The following is a 20,000-nucleotide window of genomic DNA, read 5'->3' on the forward strand; positions in this document are numbered from 1 at the left end:
GGTTGCTCATTGAACGTTGTGTTTCTGTGGTTGCATAGAACACCTTGCTCAGTGAACGTTGTGTTGTGTGGTTGCAGAGAACAGGTTGCTCAGTGAACGTTGTGTTGTGTGGTTGCAGAGAACAGTTTGCCTCATTGAACGTTGTGTTGTGTGGTTGCAGAGAACAGGTTGCTCATTGAACGTTGTGTTCTGTGGTTGCAGAGAACAGTTTGCTCCATTGAACGTTGTGTTGTGTGGTTGCAGAGAACAGTTTGCTCATTGAACGTTGTGTTCTGTGGTTGCAGAGAACAGTTTGCTCATTGAACGTTGTGTTCTGTGGCAGAGAACAGTTTGCTCAGTGAACGTTGTGTTGTGTGGTTGCAGAGAACAGGTTGCTCAGTGAACGTTGTGTTGTGTGGTTGCAGAGAACAGGTTGCTCAGTGAACGTTGTGTTGTGTGGTTGCAGAGAACAGTTTGCTCATTGAACGTTGTGTTCTGTGGTTGCAGAGAACAGGTTGCTCAGTGAACGTTGTGTTCTGTGGTTGCAGAGAACAGTTTGCTCAGTGAACGTTGTGTTGTGTGATTGCAGAGAACAGGTTGCTCAGTGAACGTTGTGTTCTGTGGTTGCAGAGAACAGGTTGCTCAGTGAACGTTGTGTTCTGTGGTTGCAGAGAACAGTTTGCTCAGTGAACATTGTGTTCTGTGGTTGCAGAGAACAGGTTGCTCAGTGAACGTTGTGTTCTGTGGTTGCAGAGAACAGTTTGCTCAGTGAACGTTGTGTTGTGTGATGCAGAGAACAGGTTGCTCAGTGAACGTTGTGTTGTGTGGTTGCAGAGAACAGGTTGCTCAGTGAACGTTGTGTTCTGTGGTTGCAGAGAACAGGTTGCTCAGTGAACGTTGTGTTGTGTGGTTGCAGAGAACAGGTTGCTCAGTGAACGTTGTGTTGTGTGGTTGCAGAGAACAGTTTGCTCAGTGAACGTTGTGTTGTGTGGTTGCAGAGAACAGGTTGCTCAGTGAACGTTGTGTTGTGTGGTTGCAGAGAACAGTTTGCTCATTGAACGTTGCGTTGTGTGGTTGCAGAGAACAGTTTGCTCAGTGAACGTTGTGTTGTGTGGTTGCAGAGAAGAAAGGCAAAGCCAGCTGTTTCCAGGCCCAGACCGCTGAGGACCAGGAGGCCTGCGTGGCCGTGAAGATCGAACACTCCAGAGGTGAGAAGCATGGCCTTCACTGCACTTACTTCTTTCTGCCCTTTCACCCACTTTGCTAACCTGGTGCTGCCAGATGGGTTTTTTTTCCACATAAGTATCTAGGAACAAGGCACTCTGTAATGATTTGAAAGGCAGGCACTTCAACAAATATCTGGCAGGTGATTGGATGAACCATCTGTCTATCATGGGCTCGCTCTCGCTGGCGTCACACCTAAAGCCCGCCCGTAGCTGCCTCTGGATGCTGATTGATTGGTGCGAACCACCGGTGGTTCAGATTCAAACCAATAGATTTGGAGCGTAGCAAGATGGATTTTTCATGTGATCATGTGATCTCAAGATCTCACGCGAATCCAGCTGCCTCGCAAGGTTAGATCTTTGCATCTTTTGCGAATTGCAATTTTACAAAAGCCCTGTTCCGTTCCCAATTCAGTTTCTCCTGTGATGCACTGTGGAGAAATAAGCTAGTCTAGAGTAGATATTGTTGATGGCTATAAACCAGTCATCTTCAACTGTTTTCATATCAGGGCCACAGACCCCCATTTGATGAGATTTTGTCCCTCAAGCCCAAATCTGAGAATGTCTTTATTGTCAGATATGATTTTGTCCAGACTTCCATGACTGTCTTGTTCGTGTTGTAGGTAGAGAGATATCAGACAAACTATGATCAAAACAGTCATTCTTCTACATTTTCTCCAGTTGTGTTAACTAACTTCTTGTAAAGGAAAGTTTAACAATTCATCAGTTTGCTGGGGGCCACCTGAAACCCTCTCATGGGCCCCTGGTGGTCCCCGTACCGCACGTTGAGAACCACTGGTATAAACTATTCAGAGCTCAGTTGTGTGTATATGAGGAGGATGTGGTTTTCATCTCTCTATCTTCTGCTGGTCCGTTTTTACTGCTGTTTGACCTAAGGCAGAGTGTATGTGTGAGAGTGGGAAGTCGCACCGCCACAAACCATCTTTGATGCAAGGCTTGTTTCGCCTGTCTGTGTCGCCACTTCTGCGTCACAGCAGGGGAGCCGCTCACATTTGCATTTGCAAAATCAATATGGCGACAGGAGGCCTCTGACTCCTTTTCTCATTTAAACCCCATTGAGTGAGATCCTGGAGTCACAGCGCTTTATGTGAGGTAATGAATTCAGATTGAACTTTAAGAAGAGGGTGATTATACACAGAGGGAGTGTGTGCACGTGTGTGTGTGTGTGTGTGTGTCTGTGTGTGTGTGTGTGTGTGTGTGTGTGTGTGTGTGTGTGTGTGTGTGTGTGTGTGTGTGTGTGGGTGGGAGAGGGAGACAATGCTGTGAAGGGCACTCTGCTCTGCACCTCACAGTGTTACAGGGGTATGAAGAGAGAGCTGGTCTCTGTTCTATTTTTATCAAACTGTGTGTGTGTGTGTGTGTGTGTGTGTGTGTGTGTGTGTGTGTGTGTGTGTGTGTGTGTGTGTGTGTGTGTGTGTGTGTGTGTGTGTGTGTGTGTGTGTGTGTGTGTGTGTGTGTGTGTGTGTGGGGGCGCACACTGCATTTCTGTGATGAATGAGCACTTCCTCTTGGCCCTCTCTGTCTATGTCAGTCTTTTGCTCTCTCCATTCTCTCTCGTCTGTCTTTGTCCCACCTCGTTCTCTTAGTGTTAAAGCCTCTATCTGTCCTCACCCTCTCTCTCCCTGGGTACCTCTGGTCTCTCATCTGTTTGTCCTCTCTCCCTCCCTGGGTACCTCTGGTCTCTCATCTGTTTGTCCTCTCTCTGCCTGGGTACCTCTGGTCTCTCATCTGTTTGTCTTCTCTCTGCCTGGGTACCTCTGGTCTCTCATCTGTTTGTCCTCTCTCTGCCTGGGTACCTCTGGTCTCTCATCTGTTTGTCCTCTCTCTCCCTGGGTACCTCTGGTCTCTCATCTGTTTGTCTTCTCTCTGCCTGGGTACCTCTGGTCTCTCATCTGTTTGTCCTCTCTCTGCCTGGGTACCTCTGGTCTCTCATCTGTTTGTCCTCTCTCTCCCTGGGTACCTCTGGTCTCTCATCTGTTTGTCTTCTCTCTGCCTGGGTACCTCTGGTCTCTCATCTGTTTGTCCTCTCTCTGCCTGGGTACCTCTGGTCTCTCATCTGTTTGTCTTCTCTCTCCCTGGGTACCTCTGGTCTCTCATCTGTTTGTCTTCTCTCTCCCTGGGTACCTCTGGTCTCTCATCTGTTTGTCCTCTCTCTGCCTGGGTACCTCTGGTCTCTCATCTGTTTGTCCTCTCTCTCCCTGGGTACCTCTGGTCTCTCATCTGTTTGTCCTCTCTCTGCCTGGGTACCTCTGGTCTCTCATCTGTTTGTCCTCTCTCTCTGCCTGGGTACCTCTGACCTCTCATCTGTTTGTCCTCTCTCTGCCTGGGTACCTCTGACCTCTCTCTCTGCCTGGGTACCTCTGGTCTCTCACCTGTTTGTCCTCTCTCTTCCTGGGTACCTCTGGTCTCTCATCTGTTTGTCCTCTCTCTCCCTGGGTACCTCTGGTCTCTCATCTGTTTGTCTTCTCTCTGCCTGGGTACCTCTGGTCTCTCATCTGTTTGTCCTCTCTCTGCCTGGGTACCTCTGGTCTCTCATCTGTTTGTCTTCTCTCTCCCTGGGTACCTCTGGTCTCTCATCTGTTTGTCTTCTCTCTCCCTGGGTACCTCTGGTCTCTCATCTGTTTGTCCTCTCTCTGCCTGGGTACCTCTGGTCTCTCATCTGTTTGTCCTCTCTCTCCCTGGGTACCTCTGGTCTCTCATCTGTTTGTACTCTCTCTGCCTGGGTACCTCTGGTCTCTCATCTGTTTGTCCTCTCTCTCTGCCTGGGTACCTCTGGTCTCTCATCTGTTTGTCCTCTCTCTGCCTGGGTACCTCTGGTCTCTCATCTGTTTGTCCTCTCTCTCTGCCTGGGTACCTCTGGTCTCTCATCTGTTTGTCCTCTCTCTCTGCCTGGGTACCTCTGGTCTCTCATCTGTTTGTCCTCTCTCTGCCTGGGTACCTCTGACCTCTCTCTCTGCCTGGGTACCTCTGGTCTCTCATCTGTTTGTCCTCTCTCTCTGCCTGGGTACCTCTGGTCTCTCATCTGTTTGTCCTCTCTCTGCCTGGGTACCTCTGACCTCTCTCTCTGCCTGGGTACCTCTGGTCTCTCATCTGTTTGTCCTCTCTCTCTGCCTGGGTACCTCTGGTCTCTCATCTGTTTGTCCTCTCTCTGCCTGGGTACCTCTGGTCTCTCATCTGTTTGTCCTCTCTCTTCCTGGGTACCTCTGGTCTCTCATCTGTTTGTCCTCTCTCTCCCTGGGTACCTCTGGTCTCTCATCTGTTTGTCCTCTCTCTGCCTGGGTACCTCTGGTCTCTCATCTGTTTGTCCTCTCTCTCTGCCTGGGTACCTCTGGTCTCTCATCTGTTTGTCCTCTCTCTTCCTGGGTACCTCTGGTCTCTCATCTGTTTGTCCTCTCTCTGCCTGGGTACCTCTGGTCTCTCATCTGTTTGTCCTCTCTCTGCCTGGGTACCTCTGGCCTCTCATCTGTTTGTCCTCTCTCTTCCTGGGTACCTCTGGTCTCTCATCTGTTTGTCCTCTCTCTTCCTGGGTACCTCTGGTCTCTCATCTGTTTGTCCTCTCTCTGCCTGGGTACCTCTGGTCTTTCATCTGTTTGTCTTCTCTCTTCCTGGGTACCTCTGGTCTCTCATCTGTTTGTCCTCTCTCTGCCTGGGTACCTCTGGTCTCTCACCTGTTTGTCCTCTCTCTTCCTGGGTACCTCTGGTCTCTCATCTGTTTGTCCTCTCTCTTCCTGGGTACCTCTGACCTCTCATCTGTTTGTCCTCTCTCTTCCTGGGTACCTCTGGTCTCTCACCTGTTTGTCCTCTCTCTGCCTGGGTACCTCTGGTCTCTCATCTGTTTGTCCTCTTTGCCTGGGTGAATGTAGGCACATTTGTAAAGTGCTTTGGATAAAAGCGCTATATAAATGCAGTCCATTTACCATTTACCATTCCATTTAGTAAGTCGATTGACTTCAGGGGGTTACACTAAATATGTTTCTGTCTGTGTCTTGCTGTTCTGTTCTGTTCTGTTCTCTCTCTTCTCTCTCCTCCTTCTCTTGCTATAGGCCTACTTTATTTCATAGACATTGTTCAATTCTGTTGATTGATTATGCTTAGCTCGACCTAGCTAGCCACATTCTCTGTAAAGCCCTCTTGAGACATGCTTGTGAATTAGGGCTATAAACTTGACTCGACCCACTTGACACAGTGCTGTGCGTCAGGCAGCGGTCAGCCTCACCGGTGACTCATGTGAACTCTGTCTTGATGCGTCAGCTGGAGTTTTGACTTTGAAACGGCTCCACACTGCATTCTGCATTTTGCATTTTGCATTTTGCCCGTCATTCCACATTGTGGTTTTATTTTTGATGCAGAGTGAATCCAGACTGGCCAGACTGGTTTTACTGCAAGAGAAAAATAATACCTGTCGTTCACATTCCTAATCTAATCCTGCTCACACACACATGCTCGTGTGCACGTGTGTGTGTGTATGCGAGTGTGTACATGTAACCAGTGTTGGGCAAGTTACTTTCAAAATGTAATATACTACATATTACTAGTTACTTTCATTTGAAAGTAATAAGTTACTTTACAATGTTACCCTCTGTGTAGAGTAACTCGTTACTTATTACACTACTTTTGCATTACTTTCGCCAAAATAACAGCAGTAGCGGAATGACATCGCTGCCCCGTCGAACCATCCCGAAAAATGATTTCAACCATCTTGAAGTCAGTGTAAACAATCCAAAATCCTAAATGTTATTGTTTTCCGTTGTTACTGTCATCTATAGTGGTTATTTGCATAAAAATACACAATTTGATTAGGAAAGGATTGTATCTTTATTTAAATATGTGCTTTGATAATAAAAGAAAAGTAACTCAATTTGTAACTTGTCTTGACAAAGTAACTGGTATAATATTACTGAAATCCCATCGGTAATAATAAGTTATATTACTGAGTTACTGCTAAAAGTAATATATTACATGTAATGTTACTTTTGTAATGAGTTACCCCCAACACTGCATGTAACCACACGTAGATCAACACACACACACACACACACACACACACACACACAGTCACCCCGTACAAACACCCACAGAGTACAAGTCAGACACTGATGCAAGCTACGCTGACCATTCGATTGCCATGTATAGCCGACGGCGTGATTGAAATTAGAATCGGTTTGCTGTCTTTATTTATTTGGGTCTATAATGGTCTGATGTCTCAGAGGTTGACACAGCGTTATATAGCCTCGAGCGTTTCCTCACGTGTGTGACTTTGTTTCACTGTCACTCTCGGGACGTGAGGAAGCGACACACACCAGAGCAGCACAGAAGAGAGATAGAACATGGAGAAACTCACGCCACAGTTCCCCGTACACACTTCTGCAAAAGGTCTGTTCTTCTTCTCAGGATCCTTCTTTTATTTTCATTTTGAATTTTGGACTTTGGTATGTTTCACTTTTTCACTTAAGATCACAAGTTCTCCCTGTAGGCCTAGTTTGACTTTGTGGTAAGTTTGTGGTTATTTACTGAGATGGTCATCTGGTTTGTCTTGTGCCTCCAGTGTTTGTCCAAGAAATGTGCCCTCGCAGGCGGCGCTGATGGAATAGTGGTTTTACTTCGTTTCGAACTCAAGCTCTCACTAGTGCCTTAAACGCTGCAACGCAGCCCTATGGAAGACTGTTATTTTGCTCCAAAATTACTTTTCATTAAAACCTGACCACCCACCCGTAGGTGGCGTGGTACCCCCTGGGACTGACACGGATCCACGTGACTACGTCACGTCCTGCCAGTCCAGGGCAATCACTTCCGCTTTCTTCCACCCGCTGTAGAAGACGTGTTTGTGAAAGCTCCCGCGGTTAACGAGGAGTTATATTATATAGCTTTAGATATTAGGCTCGTCCCGGCTAACTTGCCCGCCTCAAGAGGTTCGCGTGGACGGGATAAAGCAGGCTTCGGAGACCGACCCTGTACCCTTCACCCTGCGGCGTCGGAACAAGTCATCTAAAAGCTAAGAGTATCTTCCTTAGTTAACCGTTGTTACTGTAGCTGCCTCCGTGCAGTTGATGTGAAACGTTTCCCCGGAAACGGGGGTAACGTTGTTCTTGAGCGCATGACTCAGGTCTGCACTCATAACTCTAGCTAGGTTTGCATACATGCAGAATAGCTTGTACCGTTAGCACTAGAACAACAGGCTAAATAGCACAGTTGTCACAGATAGCTAGATGCATTCGTGCGGTTGCTTCTGTTGCTAGGTACTTTAGGAACGCCGGCTTTAGAGCTCGCGCGTTAGATAGTTAGCTAGTTTGCTCAGTGCAGCTAGCTTGGACTACCTTGTAGCACAGATAGCTAACGTGCACACGTGCAGTTAGTGTCTGTGTGCTAAGTACTTCGCGCCAGCTACCTCTTGTAGGGCGCGCCTTAAGCGAGAGTAGTAATGCTCTTCAGTGAAATAGCTAGTTAGCTAGCTTGCTCCCGTGCAGCCAGTATCTAGCGATGTGTAGTACTCCAGCTCTTACCGGTGCAGGCTTAGCTTGCACGTTAACCCCGTTTTCCTGTTAGACACAGAGAGGGGGGAACAGCTAGGTGCTGTATTAGCTGTGAGGCTACGCTGGCCGATTACGACCGGCACAATTAATTTGAACAGGCGTTGCTGGGACCTACATGAATGTAGTGTAGCTTTTACTGGCGTCTGAGATTTTAGCTGGGCGATTCGCTAGCTAGGTGAGCTCGCCCCGCACCTTGTGTGGGCCGCTTCTCTCAGTACTTACGCCATCTTAGCCAGCTTGCTTGTCTGCTAAGTGTTTGCTTGCCTCGTGCAATTAGCATCTACTAGATTGCAACTCCCTCTGTGGAGTTTCTTCTGAGATTGACTAGCTTCGCGGGCCGCTGGCCTAATGCTTGCGGTCATGCTTGCTTCCCCGTGTTACTCAGGGTAGAGACGCGCGGCACTGGCCTGGGCGCAGGCTTGTGTTAGCGCACGCTTGTCTCTCAGTGCTTATGCTAGCTTAGCTAGTGGCTTCCACGTCTGTTCTCTCGGGTTAACAGGTTGTGGGTATTGGTGCCCCCCCTTCGGGGTGGGCTATTGCCGCTTACGTTACCATTGCACGCGCACGTTCGCTAGCCTCCGGGTTGCTTACTGTCTAGCATGTGCTTTTTGCTAGCTTGCTTAAGCGGTACTCCCGCTAATAGGGTGCGCCCTGCGGGAGCTTGCTATTAGTAAACTACTGGGCCGAGTATGAATCGGCACGTTAAGTGCGTGTTCGGCCTTGGGCACGAGCACGCTGCACAGGCGCCTTGAACCCTCGGTCTGGTCCGCAGCTAAGCTCTTGAGAGCTGGCCAAGGTCCGCTCTCAAAGAAGTGTTAAAGCTAGCCTGCCTTGCATAGGTGCAGATAGCAATATTAGTACTGTTTAGCACAGAACGATAGCATTTTGCAGATAGCTGGCGTGCACCCGTGCAGTTAGTATCTGTGTGCTAAGTACATTGGGCGCGAGATACCTCCGCTACAATAGACATACTGCTCCTTGCTGGCACTACGCGTCCAGCAGGGCTTACAGCTCGCCAAGGTCTGGGCTCAGTGCCAGCCTTTGGCTTGTAGCTCTAAGGACAAGCCCACCGCCCTTGGTGCCCAAGGCCCGGGGTGGTTGGGAGCTCTCCATGGGTCGCACTCCCTTGTTGGGGTGCCCCCTGCAAGTGCAGGGAGCCTGGCTGGGGGCACAGCGCACCTTGGTCCATGGCCACGGCCTGGCCTCGGTTGGCGGCGCCCAGGTCAAGCCCACCGGTTGGCTCACCAAGGCTGGGCTTAGTTCCAGCCTGCGGCTTGTAGCTTTAGACCCACCGTCCTCGGTGCCCAAGGCCCAAGTTCGGTCGGGAGCTCGCCCAGGGTCTCATATCCAGCATCAAGGCTCGCCTTGGTCCATGGCTACGGCCTGGCCTCGGCTAGAGGCTCCTAGGACAGCCCACCATCAATGGCACCAACGGCTCATTGCTGGTCGGGAGCTCGCCTGGGGGCCGCACTGTCGGACAAGTCCACGTGCGTCTCGAGAGAGAACGTTACCTCCGCAGTCCCCCCAGCCTGCGAAAGGACGCACGGCAGGGGGGGGGGGGGGGTTACTTCGATACAACAGCGCGTCAGTAGGCGGAGCTCGCGTTAGAAGTTCTCCCCCAGCATGCACAGCTTCTACGGAACGGTCCATGCGGCGGGGGGGCGTAGCCTCTCACGTCCCGCCCCCCATCAGGGCACCGGATCGAAAGGTCCCGGTGCCCAGCAATAACATGACTATATTTCAAGGATCATTTCTATAGTTTCTAACTTGAGAAATGTGTTTCTAAAATGTTCAGTCTCGCTATCCACGATGATGAGACGGTGATACTCTCTTCTGAGCGCGAAGCGGGCAGAGAGACTTGATTCAGTTCATATGCTCTCTGCTTTTGATGACCGTTCACTGTCTCCTATGGGGACATTGAGGGAGAGAGTATGATCCGAGTGGTGGAACGGGTTCCGCTCCGTTGGCCACAAGAGACCATCTTGTCCAACAGGCTCGATGCCTGGGAGCATCTATGTTCCCCCGTCCCCATTACGGCGCACCCTCCAGAGGGGATACGCGCTACAGTTTGCCCACCCACGTTCGACGGGACCCCCGATCTGGCCGTGGAGGAGGAGGCCATGGACGGCTCCATGCGTCCAAATTTGGACCTTCGGCGTCTCAACAAGACGCTGAGGAAGTCCCATCCCGAATGCTCTCTTCCCCGCCTGTTCAAGTTGAGACAGGGGGATTTCTTACTTCCAGGGATCTGGAAGGTGCGGTCCTCCATGTCCACATGGTCAGGAGACACAGGAAATACCTGAGGTTCTCCTTCCGGGGGAAGGCTTACGAGTTCTGTGGCTTGCCATTCGGCATGTCTTTGAGCCCGCGAACCCTCACGGTTTGCGTGGAGGCAGCCGTGGCTCCCCTCCGCGCGAGGGGGATCCGCGTCTTCCTATATCTCAACGTCGTTCTCTTAGCGGCCGACTCGAGGGTCGGTGCCGCGAAACATACCAAGTGGTGACCGATCACCGGCAAACCTTAGGGTTTTTGGTGAACCGGCAGAAGAGTTGCCTCGTCCCAGCGCAGGCGGCGACCTTCCTGGGGCTCGAGCTATACTTCCTGCGAGCCTTTCGCCAGAGCGACAGGCTCGCACGGTTCGGACGGCAAGCCAAGGACGTTAGGTCTGTGCCCTCGGTGTCAGTGCATCAGTGCACAGTGATGTTGGGCCTGATGGCCTCAGCACTGCATGTGCTCCCGCTAGGGAGGCTACACATGCCCTCGTGGTCCAAATATGGTAATCTCAGGCTCCGCCTGGACTCGGCCGGGGACCGTCATCGCAGGGTTCCTCTGACAGGTCAGGCCTGGCGGGCGATGGCTATATGGGCGGACCCCCGTTACCTCTCGAGAGGTACTCGGTGGGGCCCTGTCCCGCTCAGGATGGTGATTCGCACAGACGCCTCCCTCTGGGGAGGGGGTGCGATTTGCGGGCATTTTTCGGCGAACGGCCGGTGGGAGGCTCAGGAGCTTCGCCACATAAACGTGCTAGAGCTGAAGGCGATTCGCCGGGCTCTGCCTCAGGACAAGCCCACCATCAATGGCGCCATGGGCCCATCGTTGGTTGGGAGCTCTCTTGGGGACCGCACTGCCGGACAAGTCCGCGTGCGGCCAGACTCGAAAGAGAACGTTGCCTCCGCAGTCCCCCCGGCATGCGGAGGTAACACTTCCAGCGGCTCACACATGGGCACCATGTGCTGATTCGCTCGGACAATAGGGCAGCGATCGCCCACCTGAACAAACAGGGCGGTGTGCGGTCGGGGGCGCTGAACCATAGCGGGGATTCACCTGTGGGTGTTTCCCCGTCTCCTTTCAGTGTCAGCGGTCTATCTGCCGGTACGGCGGAGTTACGACCGGCCTGCTGTCTCGAGGCAATCCCCGTTATACGGAGTGGTGCCTCCACCCTCGGGTGATGGAACAGGTTTGGGCCAGGGTTGGTCGCGCCTGCGTCAATCTCTCGCATCGCGGCGCGCGACACACTGCCCACTGTGGTTCTCGATCCAGGAGGACAGCCCCCGTTAGGTCATGACGCGCTAAAAGCGCACGCGTGGCCGAGGGAGGGGCTCTATGCGTTTCCCCCGACCCCCCCTGATCCGTCAGGTGTTGGACAGGGTGAGGGAACAGCGCCTCCGGCTCGTTTTAGTCTGTTTGGCACAGGCAGACATGGTTTGCGGACCTGGTCTCCCTGGCGCAAGATCCGCCCTGGGCATTGCCGGTACGGGCCGATCTCCTATCCCAGGCGGAGGGGGAGGTGTTCCACCCCTCCCCAGGCAGGTGGAAGCTAGCGGTCTGGCTCCTGAACCGGACCAGTTGCTAGCCCAGGGCTTGCCTGATAATGTGGGATGCACTATGCAGCAAGTAGGGCGTGGATCCAGTGAACTGCAGTGTGCGACCAGTTCTGTTTCCTTCAGAGCCTGCTTGACGCGGGTCAGTCCCCGCAGTCGTTTAATGTGTACGTAGCCGCGATTCTGCGTGCCATAGGGGAATTGAAGGGAGCCCCGTGGGGGCGTACCATTTGGTCTTGCGCCTCATGAAGGGGGCGCGTAAACTGCGCCCGCCGTCGCGGTGCGTTTTTTCCCCCCAAATCGGACCTGGTTACGGTGCTGGACGGGCTAACGGGTCATCCGTTTGAGCCCTTGGACTCCGCCGATTTAAGGGTTCTGTCTTTAAAGACCGCGCTGCTGCTGGCCTTGTCGTCAGGAAAGGGAGTTGGTGACCTGATTGCCCTCTCAGTGCAGCAGGCCTGTGTGGTAATGATGGGCGCAGGGTTACGTTGCGACCTAACCCGGCTTACCAACCTAAGATTATTAATGCAGCTTTAGGTCTATGGTCATAGACTTATCAGCATTCTGTCCCCCGCCGTTCAGTTAGAGACGGGCGAGGAGAGACGTTTGCTCATGCTGTGCCCCGTAAGGGCGCTCTCGGCCTATGTGGCCAGGACGCGTTATTTACGCTTTACAGATCAGCTGTTGGTTTGCTTTGGGCAAAGGGCCCAGGGCGGACCACTTTCCAGGATCGCTTATCACACTGGATAGTGGAGGCGATCGCGTTGGCATACTTTGCCGTGGGCAAGGTTCCCCAGGAGGGTATCAAGGCGCTTTCTACGCGAGGTGTTGCGACATCCTCTGCGTTGTTGCGCGGTGTGTCGGTGGAGGACAAGTGTGCTGCGGCCTCATGGTCCTCTCATCACACTTTTGTCAGGTACTACAGTCTCGACGTGTCCGGTGCGCAGTTCGCGCACGCGGTGCTGTCGGTGGCAAGAAAGTAGTATCGTTGCCACTCTAATATGTCAGACGGTTAGGCATAAACGTTGCCATATGGCCGTGGTTCACCGGTGCCGTTCGGGTCGCCCTGTGGGGTGCTCCCGGCAGCAAGGTCGGTTGAATGGAGGCACTAGTGAGAGCTTGAGTTCGAAACGAAGTAAAACGTTAGGGTTGTGCTACAACCCAGGTTTTACGAGTGAGAACGAGAGCTCTCACTACCCAGCCTTGCTGTGTCGATGCGTCACGGGGTGCGTCGGATCTCAGCGGGCTGGAAGAAATTAGAGTGATTGCCCTGGACTGGCAGGACGTGACGTAGTCACGTGGATCCGTGTCAGTCCCAGGGGGTACCACGCCACCTACGGGTGGGTGGTCAGGTTTTAATGAAAAGTAATTTTGGAGCAAAATAACAGTCTTCCATAGGGCTGCGTTGCAGCGTTTAAGGCACTAGTGAGAGCTCTCGTTCTCACTCGTAAAACCTGGGTTGTAGCACAACCCTAACGTTTAGAATAATAGCTTGTATTCATTAGCCTGTGTTGGTTCTGTGTTTAGTATACAGACAAGATGGCTGCATGGTACCACAGGCTGCTTGCTGTGTACACGGGCTTTGTTATTCATTGATCAGATGAACTGATGCCCCAGGCAGACAGAACAAGAGTCCCCCCCCATCTCTCTCTCTCTCTCTCTCTCTCTCTCTCTCTCTCTCTCTCCATCTCTCTCTCTCTCTCTCTCTCCATCTCTCTCTCTCTCTCTCTCTCTCTCTCCATCTCTCTCCAACTCTCTCTCTCTCTCTCTCTCCCCATCTCTCTCTCTCTCATCTCTCCCCATCTCTCTCTCTCCCCATCTCTCTCTCCCCATATCTCTCTCTCTCTATATCTCTCTCCATCTATCTCTCCCATCTCTCTCTCCATCTCTCTCTCTCCCCATCTCTCTCTCTCTCTCTCTCTCTCCATCTCTCTCCATCTCTCTCTCCATATCTCTCGCTCTCCCATATTGCCTCTCTTCTTCACACTGCTCAGAGCAGCGTTCTGGGTTGTGTGCTGCTTCCTTTGTTTACTTCTTTAATGAACAGAAACAAAAAGTTTAGCATCAACAGGAATCTGCTAAATGCTTGCGTCAACTTGTTTCTGGGGAAGGTACTCTGTGTGTGTGTGTGTGTGTGTGTGTGTGTGTGTGTGTGTGTGTGTGTGTGTGTGTCTGTGTGTGTGTGTGTGTGTGTGTGTGTGTGTGTGCGTGCGTGCGTGCGTGCAAGTTTGTTTATTTATATAGCGGTAATCACAAACATGTCTCTAAAGGACTTTACAGAGAATGTGTCTCGCTAAATCCAACTGAAGAGAAAACAAAAGAAAATAAGCTAAGCTAAGGTATGTTTGCACATAGAAGGAAATTGACTTTGTGTGATTGGTGCACAAGTAACGTACCGAGGAAGAGGATAAGCTCGAAGAAATATATAAGATATAAGCACATAAGATGGAAGAGATATAAAAAGATTCAAAGATATTAAGAGATAAAGATACTGTATCTATCCATCCATCCAGCCATCTTCAACTGCGTATCCGGGGTCAGGTCGCGGAGGTAGCAGTTCGAGCAGGGGACCCCAAAATTCCTTTTCCCTGCATGGCCACATTAGCCAGACTGCGGGATCCCAGATATAAAGATATAAACAGTATTAACAACAACCAAGTGCGGTGACCTAAACATTTGAACAAAATAATGTATGTAGGCTACTGGGTGCATGAGAAGTAGCAGCTCGTTGTCTCTTGTGTATATTTAAGCAATATAGCATGAGAGCCAGTGTGTTGTGGCAAATATATCCCGCTGATCAGCTGTTATCCCACAAGGCCGCAGGCCGAGTGGGATAACTGCTGAGCAGCGGGATATATGCCACAACACACGCTGCTCGAGTGCTATATTGCTTTTATAAAACGGTTTCCAAGTATGATAATATAATAATAATAATAATACTATAAGTCCGACTGGCATGTCATTCTGATAGAGTCAGTTGAAACACTACTGTAAGGCGGGACCGCAAGAACGTGCGGGTGATTTGATTGGATCGTTCTGGAGACTGAAGTTGACATTGGCCAATCCTGGCCCTTGCTGAGAAGCTGAGAGCTTTCTGGAAAGCCCGACACGCAGCTCGAGCGCAGCGCTGCATTCTCAGCGCTTGCTGAGAAGCTGAGAGCTTTTCTGCCGTTTTATAAAATATAATATATAACACGAGTAGAATCACAGAATACATCAAGACTAAAAACCAACAAAACAGAGCGCACCAACACACTGACCCAAGACTACAGTACAGTATATATATATCGCTATATATTTTCTGTGAATCCAGAATTCCTACCCGCTCGCTCTTCCTACGCAGTTTAGCCTACTATGAGTTTTTCTCATTCCGAGAGCGTGGAGCGTCATTCAGGGAAGGAGTGTCCTGTTCGTGTGTGGTTCCAGGCAGCGCCCCCTGCTGTTTGTGTGTGGTGCAGGCAGCTTCACCATAACTTCATTGACTTGCTCCTGTTAGATGCGTGCATTTTACCAGATTACAGCAGTGTGAGTCTAGCCCGCATATCCTGTCTGTCACAGCCAATTCAGGCCTGTCAGAATAGATCCTACGGGCTGGTCTGTGTATGTGAACGTTTCCCTTTTTTGACAGTTTTGCACAGCCCTACATATGTATAGGGTGGGACTATATTGCGATATTACAATTTTGGATACCGCCCAAGCTTGTAGTGTGTGTACTAGTGGGTGTGTGTGTGTACATCTGTGCCTCTATTCCTGAGCCATTCTAAAGCCATCTAGTACTTAAAGAGGGTGTGTTTGTGTGTGTGTGTGTGTGTGTGTGTGTGGGTGTGTGTGTGTGTGTGTGTGTGAGAGAGAGAGAGAGAGAGAGAGAGAGAGAGAGAGAGAGAGGGCGGGCGGTGAGGGCGGGCGGTGAGGGGGGGTGGGCAAAGATTGAGGGAGGAGTCCACTGGTCTGAGTCCCTGTGCTGAGCTCAGTCACTTCAGTGCCTGAGAAGATCGCGTGGGACCACTAACGTTCCCCCCGGCCAGCGCTCCTCTGGGACACACACACTCTCTCACACACACACACACACACACACACACACACACACACACACACACACACACACACACACACACACACACTCTGAGAGGATATACTCTGCGGCTACGTTCGCTCTCATCTGAGGTGCTGGTGAGTTCATTCACTGGGATTGATTGTCACTATAATGTCACTACAATAGTCTCTCTCCCTCTGTCTCCCTCTCTCTCTCTCTCTCTCCCTCTGTCTCCCTCTCTCTCTCTCTCTCTCTCTCTCTCTGTCTCTCCCTCTGTCTCTCTCTCGGTCTCTCTCTCCCTCCCTCTTTCTCTCTTTCTCCCTCCCTCTGTCTCTCTCTGTCTGTCCTCTCTTTCTCTCTCACACACATGTTTTTCTTTGGCTTGTCTCTTGAATGTGGTTTTCTCTCATCTCTCACCTGTGGTTGCTGGACAGTCTCATTGGGGTTTGTGTTGAGATGATCTGGTTGCTGGACAGTCTCATTGGGCTTTGTGTTGAGATTATCTGCAGTCGAGCTGCAATGATTAATCAATTAGTTGTCATTGAAATTAATCGCCAACTATTTTGATAATCGATATTACTCGGTTGAGGTAGTTTTTTACGGAAAAAAAAGTACAAATTCTCTGATTCCAACTTCTTAAATGTGAATATTGCCTGGTTTCTTTACTCCTCTATGACAGTAAACTGAATATCTTTGGGTTGTGGACAAAACAAGACATTTGAGGACGTCATCTCAGCCTTTGAGAAACACTGATGGACATTTTTCTACATTTTTCTGACATTTTATAGACAAAACGATTAATCGAGAAAATAATCAACCAATGAATCGACAATGAAAACAATGGTTACTTGCAGCCCTAATCTGCAGATGCAGAGCAGACTGCCCCAGCCTCCACACTGTTGATGCAGAGCAGACTGCCCCAGCCTCCACACTGTTGATGCAGGGCAGACTGCCCCAGCCTCCACACTGTTGATGCAGGGCAGACTGCCCCAGCCTCCACACTGTTGATGCAGGGCAGACTGCCCCAGCCTCCACACTGTTGATGCAGAGCAGACTGCCCCAGCCTCCACACTGTTGATGCAGGGCAGACTGCCCCAGCCTCCACACTGTTGATGCAGAGCAGACTGCCCCAGCCTCCACACTGTTGATGCAGAGCAGACTGTCCCAGCCTCCACACTGTTGATGCAGGGCAGACTGCCCCAGCCTCCACACTGTTGATGCAGAGCAGACTGCCCCAGCCTCCACACTGTTGATGCAGAGCAGACTGCCCCAGCCTCCACACTGTTGATGCAGGGCAGACTGCCCCAGCCTCCACAGTGTTGGGGCGGCTTTAGCTCAGGAGGTAGAGCGGGTCGGCCAATGACGCAAGGGTTGGCGGCTCGATCCCCGCTCCCTCCCAGCTGCCGTCGCTGTGTCCTTGGGCAAGACACTTAACCCTCCTTGCTCCCGATGGTGTGTAGGCACCCTGCGCGGCAGCCTGCCGCCATTGGTGTATGAATGGGTGAATGTAGACTATCTACTCATTGTAAAGCGCTTTGGATAAAAGCGCTATATAAATGCAGACCATTTACCATTTACCATTTATGTTAAAGCAGAGCAGACTGCTCCAGCCTCCACACTGTTGATGCAGAGCAGACTGCCCCAGCCTCCACAGTGTTAAAGCAGAGCAGACTGCTCCAGCCTCCACACTGTTGATGCAGAGCAGACTGCCCCAGCCTCCACACTGTTGATGCAGAGCAGACTGCTCCAGCCTCCACACTGTTGATGCAGAGCAGACTGCTCCAGCCTCCACACTGTTGATGCAGAGCAGACTGCTCCAGCCTCCACACTGTTGATGCAGAGCAGACTGCCCCAGCCTCCACACTGTTGATGCAGGGCAGACTGCCCCAGCCTCCACACTGTGGGAAGGAGCAGCAGGAGCTTTGCACGTTCCCACCTTGACTCTCTGATTTGTGAGAGTGTTAAAATATTTTATGCTGGGGAACCTGGCTGAGCCTGTCATATAACACTAGCTCAATAAACGATAACGATGATCGATTCTATCAGCCTTGCTTCCTTGTTAGAGATAAGAAGTAACCAAGTACAAATACTTTAAGTAGGATTTTCAGGTAGCTGTACTTTACCGAGTCGGCTATTTATTTGTCTGACAACTTTTTACTTTTACTCCCTGCATTTTAACAGGAAGATCTGTACTTTCTACTCCTTACATTTTCAAAACAGGCTAGTTACTTTTGTTCAATGCACGACAGACGACAACGACGTAACGTTGTTTGTTTGTCTGTCTCTCTGGTCTCGCACTCTCCCAGCTTCCACGCATTATATGTGCACCTTTTTGGTGGAAAACCCATATCACACAAATTATGAATCAAAGTAGAGTCTTTATACATTTTAAAACATGTTTGGAGGGGATCTTTCAAGTTTAATAGCCTTCGAATTATATTAATATGACGTGATTTACAGTTAGCTTTGCACAGAAACAGCCGGTAGAAATACATTTTTACTTTTATACTTGATTACATTTCAGAGCCTGTACAATTTTTGTTTTACTTTTCCTTAGTAAACAAGTTGAATCAGTACTTGTACTTTTACCAGAGTCTTTTTCTACACAAATAACTGTACTTCTACTTAAGCACTGTAAAGAATGTGTGTGTGTACTTTCCCTTCTCTGTTCCTTGTCAGGCGCTCAATTCTACCCTCTCGCACTTCAGCCACGATGTGACAGCAGTGAACCCGTTTATGGCACAGTGTGACAGATTTGATGAGACAGATTGAATGAAGGAGTTCGATGTGTTAGATGTTTTGTCTTTGTTTCTTGTATAGCAACAGCTACAGCACTTCCCCATTTCTTTCCTTCGCTGGCTTCACTCCTGCACCATGAAGTGACTGCATCTCTGCAGAGATGTAGAAAAAAAACTGCTTTGACAGAAAACACAAAATAGAAAATGCAGGTTTTTACACCTAGGTCTTTAGGCCTACTCAACAGGTTAATCAACCAAGCAACCTCGTGTTGTATTTCATCATTCAGTTACAATGTTTACACTGAATACTGTTGTCTTTTTGGGTGTAATTCTCCTTTACTGGACTGTTTGCCTGCTTGCTTGGCTTGGCTTTCTTCCTCTGCATAAGTGGTGAAAGTTAAATTGTGCCCTTGTGGTGGTAAATCATCTCAGCATTTTTTGTTTTAAATAGCATAGCCTAACATTACATTGTCGATTAATCAATATGTTTGATTGACCAAATTCTGAATCATCTAATCATTAACATCCCTAGTTTCGAGCCGTGTCAGACACTCCTCTGCCACTCCTCTCGGTCTTGCAGGGTGGAGAGAGGAGCGCAGTGCAGGCAGACAGGTGTGTCATTGTGTTGACTCTCATGCTGGAGTATCGGCACACACGTTGGGGGGGGGGTGCTTAGTGGGAGGGGAGGCAGGGGCGTGACAACATACAGGTTAGGTCAGACAGGTGACGTGACACCTGTCTTCCAACATTCACTGAATTCACTTTTATGCTTAGGGCAAAATGTAAATAACCACATTGTTTGGACATTGAAAGCAGTGTTAGATAAGATAAGGGAAAAAAGAAAGATAAGAGAAAGACTATTTTAAGCTCCTGCGGTTAGACACTGGGATGGTTCTGTCAGTTATTTTTGCTGTGTTTGTTTGCAGAGAGAGAGGCATTTTTGCCTGACTGATGCATTCCTTCAGCCTGTGCTGTGCTAGCCTGGCAGTAAACAGAGCATTCCTCTACTGCAGTCTGCAGTGATCCTGTAGCACTATATACACACACATATACATTATATATATATATATATATATATATATATATATATATGGATTATGGAGACGTCACGTGACTGTTGATCTCTATACCGTGGGTGCACAAAAAGTGAACCAACTGACCGGTCCCAGAGGTAACTCTCAGACAGCATCAGAGACAGAGATGTTTGGTTAATTCTCTTTTTGGAGAGATCCTCTTTCATCTTTGATTTGTTTGGGAAGAGGGTTTACTCAGAACAGATTCCAGAACCAAACTGAAGTGAACAAACTGACTTTCTAACTTTTGTTGTTTATTGTTCAATCCCCGAAAAGTGGTGTTTTATTGTTGAAAGTTCTTGATAGAGAAAATTTACATCACATTAGCCTTTATTTGGACAATCACTAGTTATTAATATATTCATATACATTTCCATTTTAGTTACATATAGTTATGACACAGACATACTTCATATTTAGATGACCTGTGTACATACACAGATATACATCATATTTGGATAACCTGTGTACATACACAGACAGACGTATTTAGATCACTTGTACCTTACATTTGCAGCTCCTCTCTATCGTACACTGTGCCCTGTCACCGTGCCACGGTGCCCTCTACAGGGCCAGAATAAC

General features: G+C 49.8%; 1 protein-coding gene across 1 annotated transcript in view; it reads left to right on the forward strand.

Annotated features, from left to right (window-relative positions):
• The window catches only part of LOC310792922 (uncharacterized protein), a gene marked incomplete at its 3' end in the record, with an annotated part of 49,672 nt that overhangs the window by 8,588 nt on the left and 21,084 nt on the right, over window positions 1–20,000 (forward strand). Inside the window, exon 2 of the mRNA XM_083654688.1 lies at window positions 1,101–1,187. Within this exon, the coding sequence (XP_083510814.1) occupies window positions 1,101–1,187 (87 nt within the window). The remainder of the gene's footprint in view (window positions 1–1,100; window positions 1,188–20,000) is intronic.

Source organism: Poromitra crassiceps (assembly GCF_964638095.1).
Source record: "Poromitra crassiceps genome assembly, chromosome: 18".
Taxonomy (NCBI): domain Eukaryota; kingdom Metazoa; phylum Chordata; class Actinopteri; order Beryciformes; family Melamphaidae; genus Poromitra; species Poromitra crassiceps.